Raw genomic sequence first — 27,584 nt, forward strand, 5'->3', positions numbered from 1 at the left:
AGCCCCAATTTTGCAGACAACCCCTGAAACATTTTCACTCTTTAAGTGTGGATAACCGTGGATTTCAGCTGAGTTTGAGAGGATACATTGTTCAAGGTCATCGGAATGTTTACTGGCATGAGTAAGCTGTTTTTTTAGAAGAAGATTCTCACTTTCTAATCGTTCGATTTTTGCGTAGCACTCATCGAACCGTTTGTTTTGTGACTCCAATACTGTGGGTAGCTCGCTAAATCTATCGTAGAGCTTGTCGTTAGATTCGCCTATATATTTGCCTCTGTGGATTTTAGAGCAACTTTTAGCTCTTTAAATAATTTATAAACTGTATGAGTAGATAAAGAACCCAATGCGCTGACACTCAACCCACTTGGAGATTCACTGCTCATGTTGGATCAATGAGCCACTTCACATTGGTCACACCGCCAAACTTGTCTGCTGGCAGAAACGCCTTCAATGTTGTACTTGGTCAGAGGATATTCCAAACAGTTCCCATGAAACTTACACGACAATATGTGCACTCCAAATGTACTGTACTCCAAACAGATTTTTTTACAAATCTTGCACGAGCTCATGTTCGTAACACACTCACTGCTATGGCATAACCTTGCATTTAGGAGCAGAGCGAGTGACACTAATTGCTATTTACTTCAGAATGGGTCCTGTCATGCCTTGAGAACAATTTATAATTAAAGAAAAACAAATTTGGGACATAGAAAAGTCTCGTTTTGATGCTTGTGAAATACTTTTTTTTTCCTAAAATAACTACTGTCAACACTCGTTGTTTGCCAATCTGCTCACAGGGCACTCATCCACAATTCAAAATACACTTTGTGGAAGGTCATCTCAACCGAATCAAATGGGGGATCGGGTTGGTGTGGTGGCTAGAGTGTTGGCTTCCCACCCGGCGGGCTCGGGTTCAAATCCAGGCAGTGGCAGAGAATTTTCAAAGACTGCCCGATCCCTGCTTGAATGTTGTGTGCAACAAGCGCAACACTCTGTCCGTCGGATGGGACGATTGGCGCCTTTAGTTAAGAGCAGGCTAACGCCGATGCCGGGTTTCTCTCCACCCTTCCTTCCACACCCTCCCCTCTTGGCGCAAATGACCTCAGCTGTCGGTTGCCTCCTCCAAATACCATGCCATACCACTGAATGAAATCACAAACCGTGTCCTTTTCTATGTATATTGATTGTTCTCCACAGCACTATCCTCAAGAGCTGGATTTCGTTCTGCTGAGGTATGGGCAGAGACCATGAGTGCAAGTGGGGCGGTGACGATTTTGAAGAGAGGAAATATTGAGGTGTGTTTGGAGGAGCAAGCGTAGCGCCTCCCCTCATTCACTCACTCGCATTTTGAAATCCTTCACACTTTCATAATTGTCCATGAAGGCAGCTTTGTACCCTGGCCACACAAATGTTAATGAATTGGTTAGAAATTCACAAAATTATTACTGTAATATTGCTGACCAGCCAATGACTTCTTGTTCATCTCTTTTTGCCAGTACTTTTCCCTTTCTCCAGTCCCAGAAATGCGCTTCTGCCTGCGTAGGCATTCCACGCACTTTCCCCCTTTCCACTTGCATTTCTTTCTCACCTACAGAGTCAGCTGCATGTTTGTACCTAGACGCGCGATGCACGGACGACATCGGAGGGGAATCTGATGAGGGGTGTGCCGAGAAACCGAGGCACTGCTGGCGTGCGGCAGTCGTATGTAATTGAGCGAAGGCAATAAACTCCATCCGGCATTTATCTGTCTCTCATTGCCCTTAAGCCCGTATGACACTTGCCAATTTATTGGCCAATATATCGGCGCGCAATATTGGTTAAAATATTGGGCTTTAGGCATCGTATGACACGTACCAATATTTACACCAATATTGGCCGTTATAGTGTTCTAATACCCCACTAGAGAACGCCACATAACACAAAATGCCAAAAGAGCATCTCAAGACGCAGATTGATTGCCAATGAGCTACAGAATGGGAGGTGGCATAATAATTGTAAATTTAATAAATATTTCGAGGGGCTGCAAAGATATTCTCGAATTGCTCGAAATTTCATTCGGGTGAGTTCCTTGAATGATGAGAGATAGGCAATATGGTGATCTCATAGGTGAGCCAAGATAACGTAGCGGCTCGTTTTGGCTGGAATATGTTCATCGAATAAACAGAGATTGTGTCATCAATTGGGACTTTCACCCGAAACTTTAGCGCTCAAATCATGAAAAATAGTTTAATAATTGTAAAATAAACAAAATATAGTCGCTATCGAGGAGAAACACGACGTTTTTATTCATTAAATATCCGAAATGTTATTTCCGAATTACCCACTTTAGACAGTTGATGTTTGTGAATTTATATTCTCTCAAATTACACATTAATTATTTGAGCTATTTCATGGGTTGCTATACTTGTAAAGTTTTTATATATGATATTAAAATTCCGAGGTGAAATGTTTTGCAAAGAGCTTCTAGTTTTGGCCACTAGGAGTCGACAAGACTGAGTTCTGATTGGAGATTGGCCTCGAGAAAATAGAACCTGTTCTAAATTGTAGATTGGCCAAGAAATTGTGCCCAATATTGTGAAACTGAGATTGGGCTAGAAATTGGCGTGTGTCAGTGGGTACACAATCCAATATCCAATGGATTGGCCAATAAATTGGCAAGTGTCATACGGGCTTTAGTTCCCTTCAGCCGTATTCGTTGATCGCTGTCCCTGGCGTTACATTACTCTCTGCGTTCGCACGATTAGAGAACACTGACATATATCATCTCAAGTCACCTTTTATTCCCATCCATGCATGAATTGGGTGTTTGCATAAAAATTTTTTGCACTTAAATATTTCTTCATCGTATAGAGGAAAGAAAGTAGATGAAGAAAACATAGGTTATAATGCAGTAAAATGGAGAAATATATTATTACGTGAATAATAAAATCACTTGCCACAATGCCAAGGAAATCATTGGGAGAAGATACTTCCTGTGCAAGGTTCACGGTAAGGTTGCCTCATTCGTAACTGCGCATGCGCCAGCAGAAGCCCCGTTACATCACTGTAGACCCTGCATCCCAGCTGATCCTAGCCATTTCATTGTTTGCACGCTAGAAATTGAGAGAGAATAAGTTCCTGAGACCTTGCGCCGCCTTGTGTTTAACACGAATCTGAACACATTTCCTGCAATTTCACAGGAAATCGTCTTTGTAATCCACTACTCATAAGACGAACTTTTTGTGGATGAAGAGCGCCATTAATCGTCGGATATGCCAGGCTGCCGTTGTACTGTGGCAACGTGCTCCAACAGCTTGTCGAAAACGAAGAAAGCTGGACGGAATGTCTCATATCACAGATGGATGCTTAAATTGAAAAATCGTTTTATTGTATATATTAACTAATCGAATCATTGACCGTGTCTCGCCCCCCACACATGTGAAGAAAGTGGTGAAAGTGAATCGGTCAGACAACCTAAGTGGATATGCTAAAGATTTCGTAATCAAGAACTTAGATGCCCCTATTGCATTGGAAAATCTGGAATTCTTCCCTTTTAAGGCAAATTGAACTTAATATTTTGCGCACTCATTCATGCAGGGACTATTTTGCAAATTCATCGTTTAACTCGTATGCTATGAGTAACATCCTGTACCAATGGTAAGATAACAGGTAAACAAATTTCTAGTACTAAGTCTATAATTTTGAGTTCTTTCGCATGCCTTTGAGAGCTATTGAGAAATTTTTGAAATTGGCATATGTACTTTTGGGAAAAGGTCCTAAGTTTTGTTGAGTGTACGCAAAATTTTACAATTTTGACCTTATGACCTCACAATGTGGGTCCAAACCAAAAATTTCAATTTGCCTTATGGGGTTTCAATGTTTAAAAAATCGAGATAGAAAAAAGTCTGAATTTCATTGACCAAGATGACTATTCTTAGGTTTTCGGACACGAGAAACCCGAAAATAATACTTTTATTCACGAAAATTCAACTGTTGACCCAGTAAGGTCACCGTCAAGGTCATAAAGGTGGCAAAAAGAATAGTATACCGACAAAGGTGTCGATCCATGGGTTTTATAGGGTGCCCAAGTCTGACTGCCTAACCGACTTTGGCACCCTTCAAAACCTATCGTTTGACACGTTGGTTGTCATGATTGCCCGAGGTTTAACCCTATGACCTTTGACCCCCATTGTGACCCTCGGAGGTCTAAAAATCAACACTACGGATCTATGAACTGCTTAACCGACTTTAGCACCCTTCAAAACCTATGGTTTGACACGCTGGTTATCATGATTTCCCGACGTTTAACCCGATGACCTTTGACCCCCATTGTGACCCTCAGAGGTCAAAAAATCAACACTACGGATATATGAACTGCCTAACCGACTTTGGCACCCTTCAAAACCCATGGTTTGACACGTTGGTTGTCATGATGGCCCGACGTTTAACTCTATGACCTTTGACCCCCATTGTGACCCTCGGAGGTCAATTAGTGAATAATAAGGGTTTTTGGACTTTACCAATGACTTGGGCACCCTATAAAACCCATGGATCGACACCTTTGTCGGTATACTATTCTTTTTGCCACCTTTATGACCTTGACGGTGACCTTACTGGGTCAACAGTTGAATTTTCGTGAATAAAAGTATTATTTTCGGGTTTCTTGTGTCCGAAAACCTTAGAATAGTCATCTTGGTCAATGAAATTCAGACTTTTTTCTATCTCGATTTTTTAAACATTGAAACCCCATAAGGCAAATTGAATTTTTTGGTTTGGACCCACATTGTGAGGTCAAAAGGTCAAAATTGTAAAATTTTGCTTACACTCAACAAAACTTAGGGCCTTTTCCCATAAGTACATATGCCAATTTTCATGAACATTGCTCGATGCAAAGTTACTAAAATTACAGGTCAAAAATGACACGCGACCCTTGGGACAGTCTGTATTTTCAAAGCCCGGCGAGGAATGAAAACGAGCATAATTTCTATTTAAAAAGTTGCAGAACTGTAATTTTTTGAAGCAACTAATTTGGTTTTTGCGTATTTTCCTACCAGCCATATTAATCTAAGTTTAAATTATATTGCGGAAGTAGCAAGGAAAACAGTGTTTTGAGAGTTACAGGAAGGAAGTGTGGACACGGAATCAACTCGCACACCTTCCCATTTCATCACTTCATCAGGAAATTATGGCGTCTGAATACACGAATTTATCTTTTTTTAAATCTTATCATCATTATTTTCATAAATCGGCCTTCAATTTAAAATTCGGCTTATAGTGTTAGATAGAGGGTAACTTCAAGAACTCGCTGCGGTAAGCAGTTATGCCCGCGGAAAGGCTAGAATTTGAAATGGCGCTGGAAGTTGGGTCTACAGTGACGTCAAGCCAATGGGAGCCCGAGTCGCGAATGAGGCAACCTTTACTCTAAGAACCTTGCTTCCTGTGATTCGTCGATCGGTTGGTGACGTCACTTGCCTGTAGTTGCCCATTTGAGGCCTCATTGCGACTGGGAAAATTGTCGAAAACATGGCATTAGAGGTAAATTTCGATAAAGGAAATACAAATAATCTATCAAAAGTAGATGTATTTATGGTGGTGGAGTATTTGAAGGGAAATGACTGCTTCAGCATTCCGGAAGTTAGAGGAACGAAGGCACTTCGGTAAGTTACCTGTTGATTTCATCTCCATTGTACAATGTTACGTATGGATTTCACTCATTGTTCCGAATATTTTAAATGTAGCATAAAATATCTCGATTCATTGTGCTTTCAATTACGTTTTTGTGGTGCTACCTTGTGTCAGCGAATGTTTTCCGTATGACTTCTATATACTGAACAAACCTGTGAAGTAATTAGAAAATTGCAAATTTTAGATCGTCTCGAGAATGCTACGGCGACACAGCCGTAGGATATGTGCAGGTGAGAAGGGAAGGAAATATGTGCATCGTGAAGGGACGAATTTGTCAGGAGTTCAGGGTTCGGAACACAGCATATGCAGCTGAAATCCTCATTAATGAAGAAGAGGAAAGGATCACGTCAGCTTCGTTCAAGGACTGTATTGCCGGCCAAGGTGAGTGCAATGATAATTTGTTTATTTTTCTGTTTTCTCTTTCATTAATCTTTGCCCTTCAATCTGCAACTGAATGAGCAAACCAAAATAATAATTTAACATTTTCATGAGTGCAAAGTAGTACCTACTGAACAACAATATCAATGTTGATCATATCTAATGATACATTCAGTTTCGTGTATTGAAATACATATATAGTCCGGAATTTATGGTCTTTATTTATGATAAGAATTGTTAGTATGTAGTCATGTTTATTCAAGTAGTTTTTATCCGTGGCAAGTTGAGCCGATTTTTTTGCTACAAAAATGGGTACATAATTGGTCATTACAAATTTAATAATTATATAGAAATGAAATCAAAGTGCAGAAAATAGTTTGTGTGGTGAAAGTGTTACGGAAACTTTTTACAGTGTGAAATATCCTACATATTTGATATCATTGGAAATCCATAGTTAAAAAAGGGGAAGGTATGAAACCTTGGCAATGGTTTCTATTTCTTGTATTTGGTTAATTAGGACTTTGAGGATGATGTAAAGATAAAGTGAATTGATGACAAATATGTTATGCACAAGAAGTTGTTAAATTATTGATATACTGTATTATTAATTAGTCAAAATGTATTCAGAACATGCTCAGATCTGAGCTACTGTGCATTAGGTCGAGCTAATTGATGCACACGTTTATATTTTTTGTTGAAAAAATAAATCACAGAGTAGGGTTTCTACTCATATAATATTATTCAGGTACATCTGTCCATCCTCTGGAAACTATGAGTGAAGCATATAATAGAGGGAGGAGTAATTATACGGGGAACAGCTATTCTCAAACAGCCATTCTCTCTCTTTAAGTGGAGCTTAAAGCCTTGTGTAGAAAGGTTTTTAGGAGACATGGGGAATTTAGCAAGGGAAAATAACATTGATTGCCAACTTGCAAGAAGTAATCTTCAAGATCCATTGAGGTCCCTATCCCTGCATAACTTAATGCTTGATTTTGTAATGAATGGAGTTGGTTGTGCTGATGACTTCCTCAGTTTTTCTGCCTCTAAGCTCACCAATCCAATCTGTGGTGATATTGCATCAGCCACTGCAGGGCAGTCTTCCAATCTCCTGTGGCAAGAACTGCGATATGGTAGAGTGACAGCATCTGAAGTGTACGGTGTAATTCACTCTAAATCAGTTAGTAATTCTTTTGTTCAGAACATCATTGGGACAAATAAACTGTATGAGACTGTGGCGATGACCAGGGGGAGGTACTTTGAACAATTGGTACTGCGTGAATTAATGAAGAGAGTAGAAGAAAACATTGATAAATGTGGTATTTTACTTTTTCCTGGGTGTCCAATAGCAGGTGCATCTCCAGGTGGCATAACCAGTGAATATGCTGTTGAAATAAAATGTCCTTTCAGTTCGAAGGCACAAAAAAATGCATTAAAAAATGGGAAAATTGCTGCGAAGTATCTCAGTCAGATACAGATGCATGCTAGTGGTAGGAAGAGAGGCCTGTTTTGTGTTGCTGATTGCCAGTTTGAAGAAAGTAGGCACATTGACCTTGCTTGGGTTGATTATGATAGGGATTATTGTGAAGCTATGGTTGAGGAGGTGAAGGACATTTGGAAAAATATATTTTTCCCCAGCTTCTGAATGCAGCTGAGTAAAACTTAAATATACTACATAAATTTTAATTAATTTAATTTAATTAATTTAATAAATAAAATTAATTTAATTAATATATGAATATAATATATGAATAGCCTTTTACACATTTACATATCTACAAATTGCTTAAAAGACAATTAAAAAAATTAAAATTAAAATAATTAAAATTTATTAATTAATTATTTATTAATTTATTAATAATTTACTAGCATATTCACTGGTTATTAAATTAATAAATAAATAATAATTAATTATTAATAAATTAATAAATAATTAATTAATTAATTTTAATTAATTTAATTTTAATTTTTTTAATTGTCTTTTAAGCAATTTGTAGATAAGTAAATGTGTAAAAGGCTATTGTTCATGACCCTCTCAAATATATAAAGATGTTCATAATTACTTAATTCTAGTGGTTCAGCTCTATTATTGTTTAAATATATGATTGACAACATTTACTTTCATTATAAAGCTTTTTATTTGGCCCATTGTTATTAGTATTTCAGATATGATGGTGTTAGAAGCCAAGGGGTACAAGTGATTTTTATCTTAAACAGAGTTAGGTGCAGAAGTTGATAGAATAAATATATAAAAACTTGGTAGCAAAGGGATACAAGTGAGTATCTGTTCTGTGCTGACATAGAGTTCAAAATCAAATGCACTACTAAATATCTACCTGATCTAGTTTGTTTTCTTTACCTAATTTCTGTGCCTAACTTTGTTCAGAAAAAATTCTCTTGTACCCATTACCTTCTCAGCCCCTCATATAAGATCTTTGAAATCACATAATCAGCAAAAATCACTTTTTAGAAGCATCTCACTTAAAAGGTAAAACTAATGCAGAGTTATCAATCTGAGATGAAGCAGATGGACTAGGTAAGAAACTCTCTGAAGTTCAAAAAAATTCTTTTGTAACATTGTAGTAAAAAGTATAGCTTTATCTCAAAAGGACAACAAATAAATCACTAACTTGACATGTGCAACAACAAATAACATTTCAACACTAGAAAAATGCAGGCTACCAACAAATAAGATACTCTTTAATTATTGGTGATTGAGTATTTACTAAACCACAAGCTATGACAATGACATCATTAGTGCTTGCAATAAGCTGGATTGGGATTATAGAGTGAGGTTTTAAAAATTCAAATTCACGAAGCCTTCTTATCACCCTTTCAATGTGAATTCTAAGGTTGGCAATCCTTTTTGTCGCCAGAACGTCCTCTTTTGTGGATATCTGGCCAGCTGCCACAGATGGAGGCTTTACAAGCTGGCATCCTCGGGCTTGCAGCAGTTGGCCAATGCCTTTAAAGCCATGGTCTGCCATGACCACAGCCCCTTTTGGTAGCCTCTCCAAATACTCACATTCCTCTACCAAGAGGGAATCAGAGATTCTGCCTCCATACCCTTCTGGCACAAAATTTATAAATCCATCAGGGGTTGATGATATAAGGTACGTCAGGGTATTGCAGCCTTTGTACTGGGACCATGTCAATGCCTGTTTGACAGGATCACTAGGCTTCTCTATTTCAATTTCAAGGCAGTCTATTATAGATTGCACATCATAAAAATTGAACCTGAAAGGTATGGGAAGCTGCCTTTTTATAGTCACCCTATCAGGCCAATAGATCAGTTCCCTCAATGTGTGTGCCAGGATTGGCACAGTTCTGTTAAAAATTTTTACATGCATGGCCACATGATATGCAAAATTGATTCGCGAGCCTTTCAAAAGAATCATTTACCTTTATTTTCATGAGAGTCAATACGATGTCTCTCTGGCCCAGTTAAGTGTATTTCATTATCAAAGACATTGCATGAGGAAACCACTCATCTGGTGCACCAATATTTTGGATTTCCTACTTGCACAAGAGAGAATTGCATCAGGGTCCTGAAATTCATGAGCAGACTCATCACTCTCAGATGAGCATGGCTCATATTCACTCCCACTACCATTTTCCACACCCTCAGGGCCGTATCCAGAAACCATACTTCAACTTGAATGTGTTTTTGTTTCTCAAAGCAGACGATTTATAAAACCTAACATACATACGAGCCTTTTGCAAATAACCTATTAATTACACCAACTTGTATATTTTCATCTGAGGAATTATTTAAAAAATTATTAAAGATAGCTAAATTAGTAGTAGTAGACATTATTTATCTGAAACCTTGCTGTTCAGTATGTACATACTTCAACATGGGGATGAAGAATGAAGAACTATCGTCTCCATGATTTTACCAAGAACAGGGAATCAACAGTAAAGATACTTAAGTCGTCCTTAAATTTCTAAATCATACCAAACAATTTCATTTCCCAATGGTAAATCACATCACATTACTATTTAGTTCATTTCTTATCCGGAATATAGGTGAACACAGCAATCCACATCAGTGAAGCAGACGGCTGTGGCACCCAAATACAACACGAAAACTGCCTGAAATGGTTCTATGTATTGAAGCGGCAGATTGTGTATGAAATACTATTAAATTCTTTTGTGTTGTATTCCATAGAAATGGGTAGGGAGTAACGCGACACGAGGCGGATAGATGCAAGTCGAGAATCAAACCTGACCCGTAATGATTGGGTACATTGTAAACACCTTTAGTTACATCGTCAAGCAGTTTTCTTCAGATCTAGATCTTCTTATGGGCTAAATAAGCCGAGAAATACACCGTACGAAGGTTTTAAAAGAATATTTCTATCTCTTTTCTATCTATTTCTATCTTATTAGCTCTTGATATTATGGTTTATGTTCTCTCCGTACGCCAAAGCTTTATGATTGTTTTGATTTTACCATCACTCTGGCGGCCATATTGGAAATTGACGTCACTGACAGCGGCGCCGCCATCGGTCATTTGAGTCTCGATATCCAGAAACCTCACTACTCCAAATTGGTGGGGGGCAGTGTTGCCACTTTTATTTTGGGCTAGATTCATGACGTCGACGAATGTAGCGACATTATATGCCCCTAGATGTGGACATCAAGAGGAACTAAGGCCAATACTGTAGGCTGCATTTTCCGGGTTTCACCGCGTCGTGGTTGCGTTGGGGACAACAATTTCTCCTGCATTCCAGCAGGCGTCTTCAGGTCGAAGTGATTATGCCGTGTTTTGGCCGCCGTTATATAGGCAGCCCAGTGGTGTAGGTTCGCCCTAGCTACGCACTCTACAGCACATGGAGAATACATTATATAGGAGATTAAAGAGACTGCCACTAGGTGTTGCCATGAGCATCCCGAGCTAACGAAGTGTTGCCAAATGTCGCAGTGTTGCCAATTCTGCAAAGACGGGTCGCTGCATGGGGAAACGTATAGTTTTAAAGGGCAATAGGACGGACAGAAAACCGAATTAACTTTTCGACTTGACCACTACCCGTTAATAAATACATTTCAACGAATCACTGAACAACAAATCGTCCTTTTGTCAATTTCCCGCTAACTCCATGACCAGCAGACGACGTATTCCGTAATATATACGACGCCTCTCACAGTGCACAATTACCTGCTTAACATGTCAGAACATGGCAACTTCTGGATTCCCCTACTCTAACCCGTATGACACTTGCCAATTTATTGGCCAATATATCGGGGCGCAATATTGGTTAAAATATTGGGCTTTAGGCATCGTATGACACGTACCAATATTTACACCAATATTGGCCGTTATAGTGTTCTAATACCCCACTAGAGAACGCCACATAACACAAAATGCCAAAAGAGCATCTCAAGACGCAGATTGATTGCCAATGAGCTACAGAATGGGAGGTGGCATAATAATTGTAAATTTAATAAATATTTCGAGGGGCTGCAAAGATATTCTCGAATTGCTCGAAATTTCATTCGGGTGAGTTCCTTGAATGATGAGAGATAGGAAATGTTGTGATCTCATAGGTGAGCCAAGATAACGTAGCGGCTCGTTTTGGCTGGAATATGTTCATCGAATAAACAGAGTTTGTGTCATCAATTGGGACTTTCACCCGAAACTTTAGCGCTCAAATCATGAAAAATAGTTTAATAATTGTAATTTAAACAAAATATAGACGCAATCGAGGAGAATCACGACGTTTTTATTCATTAAATATCCGAAATGTTATTTCCGAATTACCCACTTTAGACAGTTGATGTTTGTGAATTTATATTCTCTCAAAGTACACATTAATTATTTGAGCTATTTCATGGGTTGCTATGCTTGTAAAGTTTTTATATATGATATTAAAATTCCGAGGTGAAATGTTTTGCAACGAGCTTCTAGATTTGGCCACTAGGAGTCGACAAGACTGAGTTCTGATTGGAGATTGGCCTCGAGAAAATAGAACCCGTTCTAAAATCTAGATTGGCCAAGAAATTGTGCCCAATATTGTGAAACGGAGATTGGGCTAGAAATTGGTGTGTGTCAGTGGGTCCACAATCCAATATCCAATGGATTGGCCAATAAATTGGCAAGTGTCATACGGGCTTAAGTATTGCGATGTATATCGGTAATGTTATCGGAGTATGACATTGACTTTAGTTGTCATAAGGCACAGCGAAGAAAACCACAGAATAATTAAGCGTAAATAAAGTATGACTTTTAGAAAGTATTTGCGCGAGAGGGATCAGTGAAAGTTTAGAAATCGATCTTAAAAAAATACAAACACATTTCTCTTATCAACGGAAAGAGCGATTGGTACAGACAAAGCTCAAAACCCACTAAGCCCCGAACTCTTTTGATTTCAAAAGCAACAAGAAAAAAAGGCACCGAACACAACCACAAACAACATTTCGGACGTGATGCATCATAAAGCGTTGAAGATATGGCAATTAATCTAACAATGCTCATTGCATTTGCAACGGATGTCACAGTGCAAGATTAAGAATGAAGAATGCTATTGACTAAAAAGCGCTACCCTATCTAACAGTTGTCCTTCACAGAATTGAAATTTGGCATTTTATTATGACTATAACACAAAACTCACCTGTGCATGGATTTGCAAATACTTGCCTCTGATGGGGTGGCACTCACATTAACTGTAACACACATTAGAAATCATGCAATTTGCAGCTGTTACGGGAAACGTGGACCGGATGTCATGTAGACTTAAATAATTATATCCCAATTATTGTTCACAATCACATCAAACAGAAATTTATTGCCAAAATTGTAACTTACATAGAAATGTAGTTTCAAATGTAAAACAGAAATCTCTTTAGTCCAATATCAAACTATAGCTATTCACTGTGTGAGTCACACACCACGTAAAATAACTTTCCTTATATAAACAGTTTAAACTTAAGATGATTAAGCCCAGCAAATAAATAATGAAACAACACTGAGAACAGTTGATACAAAAATTCAAGCCTCCCAGTCAACACAGTATTCGTAATGAGGTCTTATATGAACTCATGCGTTGGACTCCTTTAAGATTCCACATTAAGAGACATGAAAGGGCCTTTAAGACCTCACACTTCATGAGGTCACATGACTGATGTCTTTAAGACCGCAAACTTCATGAAGTCTTGAAGACCTCACACTTCATGGGGTCTTCAAGATCACACACACATGAGGCCTGAAAAATCAAGTCATGTATATGTTAATGAATTATAATTTCAATCGTAATTATATATTTCTGCGTGTATAATATTTTTTCTTCCTTCAATTAACTCTTTATATTAAGAGATGGGTTCGTAAACTTCTCCCTCCGATTCTATTAAATAAGCTGACACTTCCACTTTCCGCTAGATCCGCCATTGTGTTGTCGTGTTATTCTACTGCCTTGAGCTCAAACGTCAAGTTTATGATTAATATCGTGTGTACTCCATGGCCTAGTTCTTGCTCGTGTTTTTCCTTGTGTCTACGAACGTGAATCAGGATCCCATCGGATCTGAGATCGGCACGAACCTTGTGGACATCATGATGTGTTACGTGCACGGAGACTTGGAAGGTAAGTTTCAATGATTTTATGTGTCCGATTCTTTATCCACTTGTTAATGAGAAAATCCATTAATTATACTATTTTAAAAGCTGGTTAAGTTCATGCTTATCATTGATTATCGGTAAATATATCCATGTAAAATATTTAGGTGGAACACGTTTTGTAACGTGCCTTTGTTGTTGTTCATGTCTCATTTCATTCATTCATCGTATCCTTATAAATTTGCTGTTATCGCATTTTAAATTATCTCCGCTAATATACACTATCTCGATCATATCTAGTGCGTGGTCAAGCAATGTTTTTATTATCTCGGGTTCACAAAACAGTTTTCCCTAAGATCATTGAAGTTTATAAACTTCTCAGTTCTCAAAATCATGACGTAAACAAACAAAAGTGCTAACCGATTTATAATTTGCTTGATTTCACTTCGTAATGTAACTTATGGAACGATAAAGCATGGAAATAACGTACACCATGTATTTAAGTTAACTTCTAAGAGCATTATAATGCAATAGGAATGTAATTAAGTGTAAGAGTTAATCAAAAGTAGTTCACTAATTCGGTTACTCCTAAAATTAACCAAGTTAAAACGGTCATCTTCGGTGCTAAAACCGGCCCTGGGAGTATTTAGGGACTGCTAATGAGATAAATAGTCTTTATCTGGTTTATTTGATGTTATTATGTTATCAATTATAACTCTCAACAAACTTAAGTTCAATGTTTTTTTGCAGCCTCTCTTATGAAATGGAACCCGACATCAGCAAGTAGTGTCGCCTTGGAGAGAGTGGAGAGGCAGTGGCTGTATCAAGCGGAGACCGCGTAAAGTATGCAGAGAGGAAGAATTCAAAAACTCGTGATGTTTGTTTATTGACTTAATATTATGAAGAATAAATTTATAAATATCATGAAGTTGTCTATTCCATTTTGTTTTTCTGCCGTATTTCCACCTATGGTTCTCATTAAATGTATTATTTTGCTTTATTTTAATTGGATACGTCGGGTACTTATGTCATCGGAGAATTTTCTTAAATAAAGGTGCGTAAAGTATTTTGAAATCTTAATTAATGGGCTGGTAGGGGCCCCGGCGTTTTTGTAGGCTATTTCAAAGCCATCTATCGGAATTATTACGAAGTGGGTAATTTTTCTGGTTCTCCAAGTAGTTCCATTATCACACACGTGGAGGCGCCACATTTGCGCCTATATCATATTGGAACTGTTATAGGAGTCCTATAAGACCTCTTGACTGAGCTCCTTCAGAGTCGTGTGAGACCGCGAAAAGAATTCCCATACGAGTGCATATGACCTCACGGAGACGACATTATGAGGCCATTTGGGACTCTTTTGTAGGAGTCCTACAAATTCGTCAGACTTCTTTATGACCTCATGCATGAGTCATACGTGTTTACTGGGCTTGTATCGTTGAAATCACTTGCACTACACTAACCTAATTGCACTATGATAACACTGACTGCTCCAGAATAGTATTAATTGCATTTCACTTTCACTAATTTAACTTCGCTCCCACCAATTGCACTACTCCAGCGGCCGTTTCTGGCCCAGCATCCTTGCAATCGAAAAAGCAAAACCACAGCAATGCTCCACCTAAAAGGTAGAAAACAGATGTAAGAAAAATGATTTAAAGGAAGAAACACAAGGATCGACAATACAACACTCAATAAGAAATAGTTTTACACTCATTACAAATGGTAGAACATTTTCTAGTTACCAATCAGTGAAAGTTTAGAACTCTATCATAAAAAAATACAAACATATCTCTTATCAACGGAAAGAGCGATTTTATGTTTCAAACGGAAAGAGAACTCACTTTATAAAACGAAAAGATATCAAATTAATTCGACGATGCCCTATTTTCACAACGCATTCACTGGCGCGGACATAAATTCGTAGGCATTGCGAAGAGGTTCCTATTCCGCCATTGCGTCAGCGCATCAATCCGCGAGATATATGCATCATCTAAATAGAAGCACATGGCAGATTAAATTGATCTCTTCACATTATCAACAATTCTGCCTTGAAGTCATTACGCTACATTGATTATCCCTGATTTAAACCCCACTTATTTAGAAGACAAATAGAAAGCTTTCAGTCCAGAGAAGAACATTCATGTATAAATGCCAATAAGGACGCCAAAATGGAGTCGCCCGCGATATCCCCACGATGTGTAAAAAAGGCGATTAATTGCTTACCGGCCGACTTTAAAATATTTTATTCGGATATAAACAGCAAACATGAGTATTCTAAAAACTTTGGATCTAATTTTTCATAGGTCTTTAGCCAACTTGCATATAGCTGGCACTTCCCGCCATTGCTGGCGGGAAGTAACAGCAGCACATTTTCCTCCCCAGTGCTCACTTTCCTCCCACGGCGAATGATAACCAATTGTTATCTCATCACAAGATATGTATATTAACGTCCAATAACAGAAATTTTAAAAAAATCGGCCAAAGTTGATCAATCCCTCTTACCAACTAAAATGGTACTCACCGTAGCCACACCATGCCATAGCCTTGGACCTGCTTTCTTCCAGATATCCACCGAAGTGTTCACTTTTTGCGTCTTCTTGTAAGCGGTCGTGCATCCCCACACATAACAAGTTCGAGAATTGCAAATATTTTCCAAAGAAAATCTCACAAATTGATGAATTCCGGAGCTCTGCACACAAGCGTCCGTTGCCTTGCGTTGGAATGTAATGACTAAGCAACCCAGAGAATATTTTTGTCGCGACAAGTGGCAAAAGTGGGGAACTAATAGACGCGGGAGTCGGACCACAGCGCTTTCGGATTACTACGGGTAGCAAGTCAACTAACCTGTGTAATGTATTAATCATGCTACAGCACATGGAAGAGACTCTTCGACCCATACCCCCACGCTATTGGCTGCAAGGCAACCAATCAGGGCGAACCTACACCACTGGGCTGCCTATATAACGGCGGCCAAAACACGGCATAATCACTTCGACCTGAAGACGCCTGCTGGAATGCAGGAGAAAGAAACTGTTGTCACCAATGCAACCACAACGCGGTGAAACCCGGAAAATGCAGCCTACAGTAGCAGGGCACCGCGGAAGCCTTCGCACCAACTAAGGCCAATAATTGAATAACGAATGTCTCAACGTGACTTTGTAAGCAAAATGGAAACGGGATGGAAGTAGAATTTCGGCGTAGGAGAAGAATTTGATTTTAAAACTAATTATTGATAGGAAAGTTTTATTGGAGTGCAAGAAAACCGATGCTGCGGGTCTTTCTTTAAAGATTATGGCATGGAAGAAGGTGGAGGTTGAATTTAATCGGCACGATGGCGTAACGAAGGTAAGAACATTAGTAGGCCATGATTCGTAAAATTTCTGCAGAAAATCTTTTGTCTTGTTCTTAAAATCTGAATGGAAATTATTGATAAATTTCTCTTTTTTAGTGGTGTTCATGGAAAAATAGTGTCTTTGGGGATGCGGTATTCCACACGGAATTTATTCTCGGTTCCATGGGATTTTCCTGGTCCTTCAACTTTCTACTGTGAATTTGGTTCCGTTCATTGTGTAAAAAGTGTCCATTTAAATAGGCAAAGTTATCATTGAGAACCAGCTGGTACATGCTGATGAATCTGCGAGCTCAGAAATCTCGCGACGTGTACCAAGTGTCTCGACAGTGTCGATCGCCGATGATTGCCGGCTGGCCTCGGTTCTGCCGCCGGGGAAAGCCGGTCGATGCCCCAGGCCCCGCACGCCGAAAATGTACCAAGCTGGGTGGAAAAGAGTAACCTCATCAAGTTTTGTTCAGAACACCCAAGTTTCGGTGCTGACTTTATTAATGATTTTTTAAATAAAATGTTTTCATCTTTTACATTGTTGACAATTCGAAATGAAAGGAAAGTAAGCATTTTTTTATAAATAGTGCCGTTCTTAAGTTGTACGGGTCGTCGCTGCCGATGTTTCGCTCTAATTACTTACTTCTTGTGTTTGCAATGTGTGTAATTTGATTTGTGAAGTTACAGTTAGTGTTTTCGCTCCCGACATTCTTCGTGTGAACATTTCCTGGACAATTTTATTTGCTATTACCCAGACGGCACAGAACCCTCCGTATCTAATTCGTATGTACATAGTACCCATTGACTACGGGGATACTATGCCGCTCCGTCGCTTTTCGTCAATGGATAATTTCCATTCGCGGCCTGTCGACGAAGCGCGTACGCAGCATGTGAATGTCCGCTATGAAGCACGTACGATAGGATACAAAGCGCGCAGGAACACAGCACTCACGCTAATCTCGATCGATTAGGTCGAAAATTAGATATATCGTAACTCGCACGATCGAAAAATGTATCGAACGCAACACAATCGATAGCTACCGACCGTAGCGAGAACCTTAATACGAATCATTATGAATTGTAAGTTCTCAACAGGTAAAAAATACTATATCATGGAATTTAGAATTCATGATACAGTATTATTTACCTATTGAGATCTTACAAAACTTATTCGGCCACTTAAATAACTGCGAAAAATGAGATTCTCAAGGCTAATTCACGCATCCCCAGCATTCTTAAGTGGCTCGTACTTACTTAGAAACCTTGAGATGTTAATAAGAGTAAATTCTTATTAATTTTGACACTAAATAAGACATCACATATCCCACGAGCATTAAAAAGCTTACCCTAAAGCCTGACGAAATAAAATTTTTAAATAAAAATTGCCGATGAAACAGGATTGCTGACACATCTGCTATTAGTATGATCGAATTCATCAAAATGCAAGCAAAAATTAACGTATAGTTCAGTCTCAGCTACTAAAACTTACCCATATCAGGCGCTAAAGTATTTGAAAAATTATTTGGGATGAGTATAAGTCTCTAGGTCACTGCAGTAAATGTATCAACCTATTAAAAATATGAAAGTCCTGCCAAATCACCAGCATAAACACTTGTAAAATAAAACATGGTATCTCTTAGATCACACCTCCGATTTTATACTTACTTTGCATGAAGTCACCACCACAAGAAATTTTAGAGGCAGGAAAGAAAAAACCCACAGAAATACAATACATATATTATGTATTTTCTATTGTCAACCACAATAATATTTCCAATTTTCTCTTCTATCCCACATTTAATTTAGCGAAACAATTACTCTTATTCTCTTTCGAATAAAAAATTATTGAAAAGAGGACTGGTCGATACATAAAAACTATCTTCAATACTTTCTCCGATGAACGTCCACTATCACAGCATCAACTTGCACAAATCAAATCCACATCCACAAATATGTCACTTCTGCCACAATGTCTGTCTTCTTGGCGACAGGTAACAGTGAAGCAATGGTATACCTTCCTCCAATCTGGGCACCTTCAATTCAGCAAGAATTTTCTCCTCGTCTTCTCGTCCAAGGCCACAGATTATTTTCTGATATCACAAGGTGCGATGTGAAGCTCACACACCTAAAATTAATAAATAATAAAATACCATGTAACTTATTAGGTCAAATCATTTCCAATTTTTGGTATTTCTGCATGAGAAATCAAATTACTAGGCTCGTAAATATTTGTATGCCTGATATTTTTATTGTTTTAAACTATAGCAAAAGATAATTTGAAATGATGAAAGCCGACGTGTAATACACCATAGGGCAAGCTAAGAAGCAATATTCCATCCTATAAACTAGGCAGCTTATTCCTAGTTTCTCCTTTAACCACACGTTTACCGAATGAATTAATACAAAAAAGACAACTAAAATGCAAGAATTTTCAAAAGAATTGCTGCTACAATATTTTGAATCACCATTTTTAGTACTGAATAGTACTATAGTACTTCAGTACTGAATAGTTCGGGATGTTGATGCATCAACATCCCGAAGCCACTTCTAACTTAAAATTACATCCAAATAATTACCGCGAGAAAGAGTACATACCTCACAGTTTTTCGTAGGGGTGAAATGTTTTCTTCTTATCGCCCAAATGCACTTCTTCTTCAACTCAGGATCTTTTGGAAAGCTAAAAACTTGAACCATGTCCCGGAGTTTCCATTACATCCCGACAATACACACACGAAAGGCATTTTTAACAAAAATATCTCACAAACACGTTTCTGAAGCCCAGTGAATGAAATTAAAGAATAAGGGAAACTTCACCATTACCAGACACTCTATTTTTCACAAAATTAACCACAAAAATCCCTGAAATGTGGTGAGACGTGACGTAAACGATGCGATCTCCAACGGCTTGTGCCAGCTTGTGAAGGCATGTGATCTTTCTATGAGGATATGGCACGATGGCACCACCAGCGAAAGAAAATAGTCCCAGACCGAATACAGTTTTATCGATGAGATACAATTTTATCGATGCATATGACTTTGCCAGTGCTCTTGCATCTTTTTTCGTCATTAAAGGAAATAAAGAAACAAAACCTTTTTAGTAACTTCCTAAGCGAGATTTTTGTATCTTGATGGTCCACCCTCATATTCAGGTACGAAAACTTCCTGTGCCGTCTGGGTAGTGTTAATTAGACTTGTGAAGTAACAGTACGTGTCGTGTTGATCTCGATTTTCTTCGTGAGTACTTTTCTTGGATAAGTGTTCTTGTAAAGTGTGATCATTTTATTTGTTGAATTGAAAGTGAGTTTTACGACGTTAATAAATAAAAGTTTGTGAACTCAGTAATTCTTGTGATGGTATTTATTGCTGAATAATCCTTTGTGTCACTAGCGCAATTCGTCATTGTGGTTGACAAATATACTCGTACAACTGTCGATTTTATTGGTGTAGTTGGATATTTTAGACATTGAGGTAATATAATAGATACATGTATTGTATTGTAACGTCCAAAGATATACGTGACATTCATTATGACATGAATATCATGTGCTATTGTAAACGGACTAAGAAGCAATATGCCATTTCCATCGACCCTTCCCTTAAACTTTAACAAATCATTTTTTTGATGGCATTAATCACTATAGGTAAGTTTTCACGTAATTGAACATGGTTTTCAATGGCTCGGAACTGACATTACTTAAACCAGCAGTAACTGAGTATGGATGTAGCTGACTGGAAGACGGCTTTGTTGCTTTAAGTATTTTACGCAAATTTTGGATGTCAGAGGCACAAAGCTGGTGATTGTAACTTTATTTGGGCACTTATATATATATAATACTCGCTTTGCCGATATCTAAATGCAGCATCTCACCATCATCCTAGTCAGAAGGCCTCACTAGTGGCTACATTGGTCAACAGAGCGTATGATATGTCTGATGATAACTCCCTCTCCACGGAGATAAAGCACCTCACTACGGCACTCCAGAAAAATGGATATCGGAGAGAATTGGTCCTTAAAAGGACCACAAATGAAGAGGAAAAGCGACGCAAGGCCACCATAGAAAACCAGAGTGATGACGATGGAGAGGCAGAATCGTCAAGGAAGCTGTACGTCATTGCTAGAACGTCAGAAAGGATCGCCAGAATATTAAAAAAGCATGACGTGGTCACTAGATACAACTGTGTGACCAAGATAAGAGACTTCCTCCCCGGGCCCAAGGACATCATTCCTCAGGAACTGTACGAGGGGGTATACAAGGTGCCTTGCTCCTGCGGGAAATCCTACATAGGGGAAACTTGCCTCTCCATGCATGTGAGGATCAAAGAACACCAAAGGGCGACCAACAACAAACAATTTCAGCTCTCTGCCATCGCTGAACATGCATAGTCGGAACCTGGCCACGACATCAAATTTGAAGAAAAGAAATTTTTAGTTAAGGAGTGCCGATACTTCCCAAGACAAATCAGGGAAGCAATAGAAATTCAAAAAAACACCGTTGAATTTCAATAGAGAAGATGGATACTTCCTTCACAGCGCGTGGAAAAGAGTAATCCAAGAGAGAGCCAATCAGATAGAAGCGCCCAGTCAAACAGCCAATCACAATGCAGCTCCCATCCAGCCTACGGTATATAAGCGAGGCAGAAACCGACACACAGTGGGGCCAAACCCCACTTTAAGTGGACAAAAGTCCAAAAATGAAAGTTTGAAATGGGGTTTTTTAAATATTAGGTTGGGTAATAGGATGTATGAACTGCATAACAGTGTATTTTACGGGTTGGTATGTGTGCAGTGTGCACCTTAGCGTAGAAATAAGTGTCAAAGTGAGAGAACAGCGAAGCACTGGTCCCGGAGTCGCAGACGCCTAAATGGTCGGTCGATTTGAAACTATGATTACAGTACACTGGTCCCTTTGATTTTATTTTTTTAACTTTCAATCAATTGGAATAAGTATTGAAAATATAAATTTGCTTTTACTATTTATATTTTGGAGAAAATAGCCCTGGAGAAATTAATTATCATGAATGGAACGTCGTTGATTTTTCACGATGAAAAGTTTTATTTAATTAGAGAAAAGTTATATAATCGGACAGAATCGTATCGTTATTTTTAGGTATATTATTAATTGAAGAATGAGCTAAATAATGTAAAAGAAATCAACTGCCATGGAGTTGCAAAAAGAGTTTTATGATAAAAGATTAGCTATGCATGACAAGCCGAAAGGGAATCCATCCGGCTGTAATGGCCGCATAGCAACGGGTGAACTATAATATAAACAGTGTCCATTAAGATATTATTATTTTGTAATAAATGAAATTTGCATGCATTATATATTTTGTCTACTCATAGATACAAACGGTGAAGTTTTCTACAAAAGAGCTGAGATTTTTCAAATGTAGAGATGCCATTCCCGAGGCTCCCACCCTGTCATGAATGAAGTGCTCAAAAAGGTTATTTCCGTTCAACTTTGGTGTACTTATTCGATTCCGGAATGCCAATTTAGTACTTTTTCACTCTCTACGCGCAATAAGCCATATTTTATTGCATTTTATTTTTGAAAGTTAAAAATACCTCTTCAATTCAGTATTTTCTTTCTTTATGTATTGGAAAATGGTACATGCTAAGTTAAGAGCAAATCTTTATTTTTCTATTAAACATGAAAGTTTTTTCAAAGATATTGCTAATTTTGCAAATTTTATATCAGATTTTTTATGACCACTAGGATTATTAACGTGAACTTTTTTATTTTTATTATTTCAAATTTTAATACATAATCTATTTTTACAACTAATCAAGTTACTTTTCAAATTCTAAAAGTAATAAAATTGAAAAAAATCGAAAATATTGAAAACTTAATATTGGATTTCATTAATGCGGTCTCTAAAACATATATGTATATGAATATTTTAGGGTTGTTAGTAAAAGTTTTTGACTATTGTCCGTCTAAAGTGGGGTTTGGCCCACTGTGCGACAGCAGGGCGCAACAATTAATGCGTGGACAGCCGACACCTTCGACCTGAAGACGCTGGCAGGATAACCAGCGAAACTGTTCTCTACAAACAAGCTGAACGCGGAAGAAAACCCGGAAGAAATGCTGAGATCACGCTTTGATGTGATCAAATTTTTGTTCATACGGAAAGAAGCCATTAAAACATATATATGAATGTCTACGAACAACTGAATAAATATATTATTGAAAATGATATACTAATTAATTACCAATCTGGCTTTCGAACTGGATTCAGCACTCTAACTGCCTTGTTAAATATCACTGAGGATATCAGAGGAGCAATGGACAGGCGCGAGGTCACAATACTGGTACTATTTGACCTATCTAAAGCCTTCGACATGGTAAACCACGAAATACTACTCTGTAAGCTTATTAAGTACAATCTCTCTTCGAGTACTGTAAAATGGTTTCGGTCTTACTTAAGCAACCGTACTCAATCAGTCATCGGAACAAACAACACCAGATCCAACTGGACATATAACCGCAGAGGGGTAATCCAAGGTTCAGTCTTAAGCCCCCTGCTATTTTCCTTGTTTATAAATGACCTTCCTGAGGTTCTAATGCATTGTAAATACCATCTCTACGCGGATGACTTCCAGATTTATTGTCATACGGCAGTATCAGATCTATCTTCCACCATAACATTAATCAATAATGATATCCAAAGAATAGCTTCCTGGATGAGGAAAAACCAACTGCAACTCAATGAAAAAAAAACTAAAGCTATTATATTTGGTCCTAGACATCTTATTACTCAAATTGATGAATCCGCTCTTGGAAAAATTCAATTAGAAAATCGTGTAATACCGTACGAAGAAACGGTTAAAAACCTTGGTATAATATTTGATAAGGAACTCAAGTGGAAAAAATAAGTCCATGTCACAAAACAGAAATGTCTGAGCATACTACATCAATTGTATAGAACCAAGAACATAGTTCCGCCCAAAATTCGAACCACCTTGGTTCAGTCACTAATTTTTCCTCACCTTGACTACTGCTCCTCTCTGTTTACTAATCTCTGCGAAGAAAGTAACAACAAATTGCAAGTAACAATGAACTCTTCAATGCGCTACATTTATGACCTAAAAAAATGGGATAGGATATCTGATACTTACGTTCGATTACGTTGGTTGAAACTAAAACAGCGTCGTTTATACCATGTGATCCTGCTTGCCTATAAAATTTATCCACTCGTAATCCCGTTTACCTAGCTGCTAGATTTACCTGGAAAAAAGATCTACATGCAGTACCCACTAGGAATCACTCCGTAGATCTTCACATCCCTCAACATAGCACACTTCACGTAACTAAATCCTTCACAATAATCGCCTCTAGAGTATGGAACTCCCTACCATCCAAAATTAGAAATACTAAATCCATACATGCCTTCAAAACCCAGGTGTACGATATCTTACTAAATAACCCTAAAATGCTGTCTGTCTAAAACTGATTGAAGTAAAATTAAAACGGTGTTTAATCGAATGGTTCTAACATATGGTTGCAGAAAATTGAGTGTAAAATTATGTTAAATTTGAGTGTCATACAAAGTTGTTATTTACTTTTTTGTTTTTTTTTAAATACTGTTTGTCTGACACTATTGTTATATTAAATTATCGCCTTGATTTCTTGCGATGGTTGGTCAGTTACTCCGCAGTATGATGTTTTCCCTTATGTTGCTGTTGTTTTGCCGTATTATGTCTGTGTGCTGACGGCGGTTTACAACGAGTAAATGTTATGTATTTCTTTTCATTTTTTGTTTTTCTTTATGAATATGATGTCACCAAGGAGGGGAAACTAAAGTATCTCCATTTTGGAAACTGTATCTCCTTTCGTTGGTATTGTTTTTGCCTAATTGTCTGTAAGTTGGCGGCTGTCCGCAACAAGTGTATCTTATGTGTTTCTTTTTATTTTTTTTTCTTTTCTTTTGGGAATGTAATATCATGCTTAACATGTGAAAGTTGTGCAATGGTTTTCTCATGGGCCACAGGCCCACGAAATAAACGAATTTATTATTATTATTATATTATTATTATTATTAAAAGATTGACTTTTCAAATATTACTAACAAGGGGAATACACGACCTTCGCATCGCCGATCGAGCTCAAATTTTGCGATTCGGTAGTTTATGGGTACAAATGTAATATAATTAAAAATCGTAAAAAATGAAGGTATGCTATATAAACTGTTTTGAACGCCTATATTTAACAAGGATTAGGAACTGAGGATGAAGGGTGGATAGAAACTCGGCGTCGGCATTAACCTGCTCTTAACGAAAGGCGCCAAGGGGACCATGGCTTAACGTCCCATCCGACGGACGGTGTACTGCACAACTAGTGTAATCCACATTACACGCAGGGATTGAATTTAGGAATGCCCCTTAATTCTTTACCGAGATTTGGATGTGGAAGGCCGATTTTGAGGTGAATTGTCGATCATTTGACCGAAAGATTTAAAAATGTGTTTGTAACGTGCTCAAAATCGGGGTTTTCTACATTTTTTACGATTTTTAATTGCTTTTTTCTCGGAATGTTACGAGAAGTGCGTCGTCTCGCTTCGGCATATTACATTTGTACCCATAAACTACCGAATCGCAAAATTTGAGCTCGATCGGCGATGCGAAGGTCGTGTATTCTCCTTGTAAGTAAATATCCTACCTTATCTTTATCATCCTTTCGTTTTGATTCCTTTATCTTCTTTCCCAATTTAGCTCCTCTTGTTTGCATAAACGAATATGTTGCTATGATTGTTTGCTTGTATGACTGCCGCGCCGCCATTGGAATTTTGAATGAATGAGTGAGTGGTCGTTAGGGGACTTCATACAATATAGATTAATAGTTTTCAAGGAAAGCCACGGTCTATATCAAAGTAAATCGCTATTAGAATGGCAAAGCCGAAGAGGTTTCAGCATAGTTCCGTTGACAGTAGTTATTTTTCGTAAAAAAGTATTTCACAAGCATTAAGGCGAGGCATTACTATGTCCCTAATTTGTTTTTCTTTAATTGTAAATGGTTTTCAAGGCATGACAGGGCCCGTTTTGAAGTTAATTGCAATTAAAACGGTGAAGTCTAAGAGTATCACGGTATTGTTAACAGTATTTATTGGTAGTTAAATTAGGTAAAATATTTACTCATTAGCATAAAAGCTGGTTATTGAAGCATTCCTGCTATATTTTTAAGTAATAATAAATGGTTATCATGAGCTTAGAGCCCTTAAATCATCAATAATTATTAATAATAAATGCGAGACGATAAGCAGACGAAACCCGGCGGCCATATTACTTGTAGCGAGTAGCATGCCATGGACCTCACTAGACTTTTGCAGCGGGTGATCGTAGCCGTGCTCGTCCGCTACAGCAGCTACATCATCATCTGATGACGTATCTAGCAGTAGTGAAGTTTCTGGATACGGGCCTCAGTCATTTCCTCTGAGTCTGTTGTGACAGACTCCAAATCCTCTTCACCCACAGCCCCACCTATTCGAGATGTCGACACATCTCTCTGTAGCTTGATGGGTGATGTGGCAATGTTAAGTACTTCCTTTTTTGTCATATTGCAATTAATACCCTTACTCCTGTGAGAAACAGAAGTTTGGACACTAGCATCACAAAATGCCTTAGTAAGAGTCAATGGCTCACAGTTGGAAGCAGCATTTCCACCCTCATGAGCTTCAGAGCAGTCTAGTTCTATGTCCACTGACTTCTCATCCAAATCATGACAGGTTATATGGGGAGGGATATGTTTATCAACCTAAATGATAAGCATATATTTTATGAGTTGTATAATTCTGGAAATAATTTGCAAGTAACTGACATACATTTAACAAGAACCTTATCTCCATAGTACCAAGTTGATTTTTTTTCTACATTTGAGTACGTGAGCAGCACCAAACTCTTCGCTTCAAATTTTCAATAATCACTTGAGCTTAAATGAAAATATTCAAACTCATACTGGGCATATAAATATAAAATTAAATGTATGATTAACAACATTTTATTTCACTTACAAGCTTATTATTTTTCCCATTGTATTTCAGATATGATGGGTATAGAATCCAAGTATAGCCTACAATATAGTATAATATGGATGTCACATTTTATTATGAAATATTTTGCAGAAATATTAACTGCTCTGTTGTTACTAGGCCTCAATGTGGCAGCATATCATATATTAGTCAGTCTATGCCTGTAGACAACATTTATGTCTCTGTAACTGTTTCTATTTAGTGATTATCATTTATTTTATTCATTAATTATAATATTACTTTATATAAAGGGCAAATATAAACAATGCAGTCTACACTTAAAGTAGGAACCTATATGGTGTTCCCATAATAAATAATTTTTTTCACTGCTGGATTTATATATCGACTTTAAGGACTACCCGCTGATGACATATTGGAGAGGGACCACAGTACCTCCGGCTACATCTGACCTTAGTGCTGTGGATTTTCAAAAATCTATTGATGAACGCTCAAATTTGAAGATAAATATTTCTTTTTATTATACGTACGGACGAGAGATTCGTGAAGAAGTTCACCAAAACTTTGTTGACAACAGCGAAAGACGAGGAATGACACTGACATAAGAAATACAGATTAGAAAGCAGATAATTGAGTAATTCTTTCGTGATTGTTCCTCCACAGACGATA

The 27,584-nt window shown here is 37.9% G+C and overlaps 1 protein-coding gene across 4 annotated transcripts in view; it reads left to right on the forward strand.

The window, feature by feature from the left end:
• The window catches only part of LOC124156635 (anaphase-promoting complex subunit 7), a 252,895-nt gene that overhangs the window by 177,591 nt on the left and 47,720 nt on the right, over positions 1–27,584 (forward strand). For 2 of the 4 annotated variants that reach the window (XM_046531293.1, XM_046531292.1), the window contains one exon: positions 5,849–6,045. The exons of 1 other annotated variant lie outside the window; for it this stretch is intronic. In XM_046531293.1, the coding sequence (XP_046387249.1) occupies positions 5,849–6,045 (197 nt within the window). Of the gene's footprint in view, positions 1–1,594; positions 1,729–5,848; positions 6,046–27,584 lie in introns of those variants that run through there. One more of the 4 variants, XM_046531295.1, reaches the window with a different exon arrangement.

Source organism: Ischnura elegans, chromosome 3, assembly GCF_921293095.1.
Source record: "Ischnura elegans chromosome 3, ioIscEleg1.1, whole genome shotgun sequence".
NCBI lineage: Eukaryota > Metazoa > Arthropoda > Insecta > Odonata > Coenagrionidae > Ischnura > Ischnura elegans.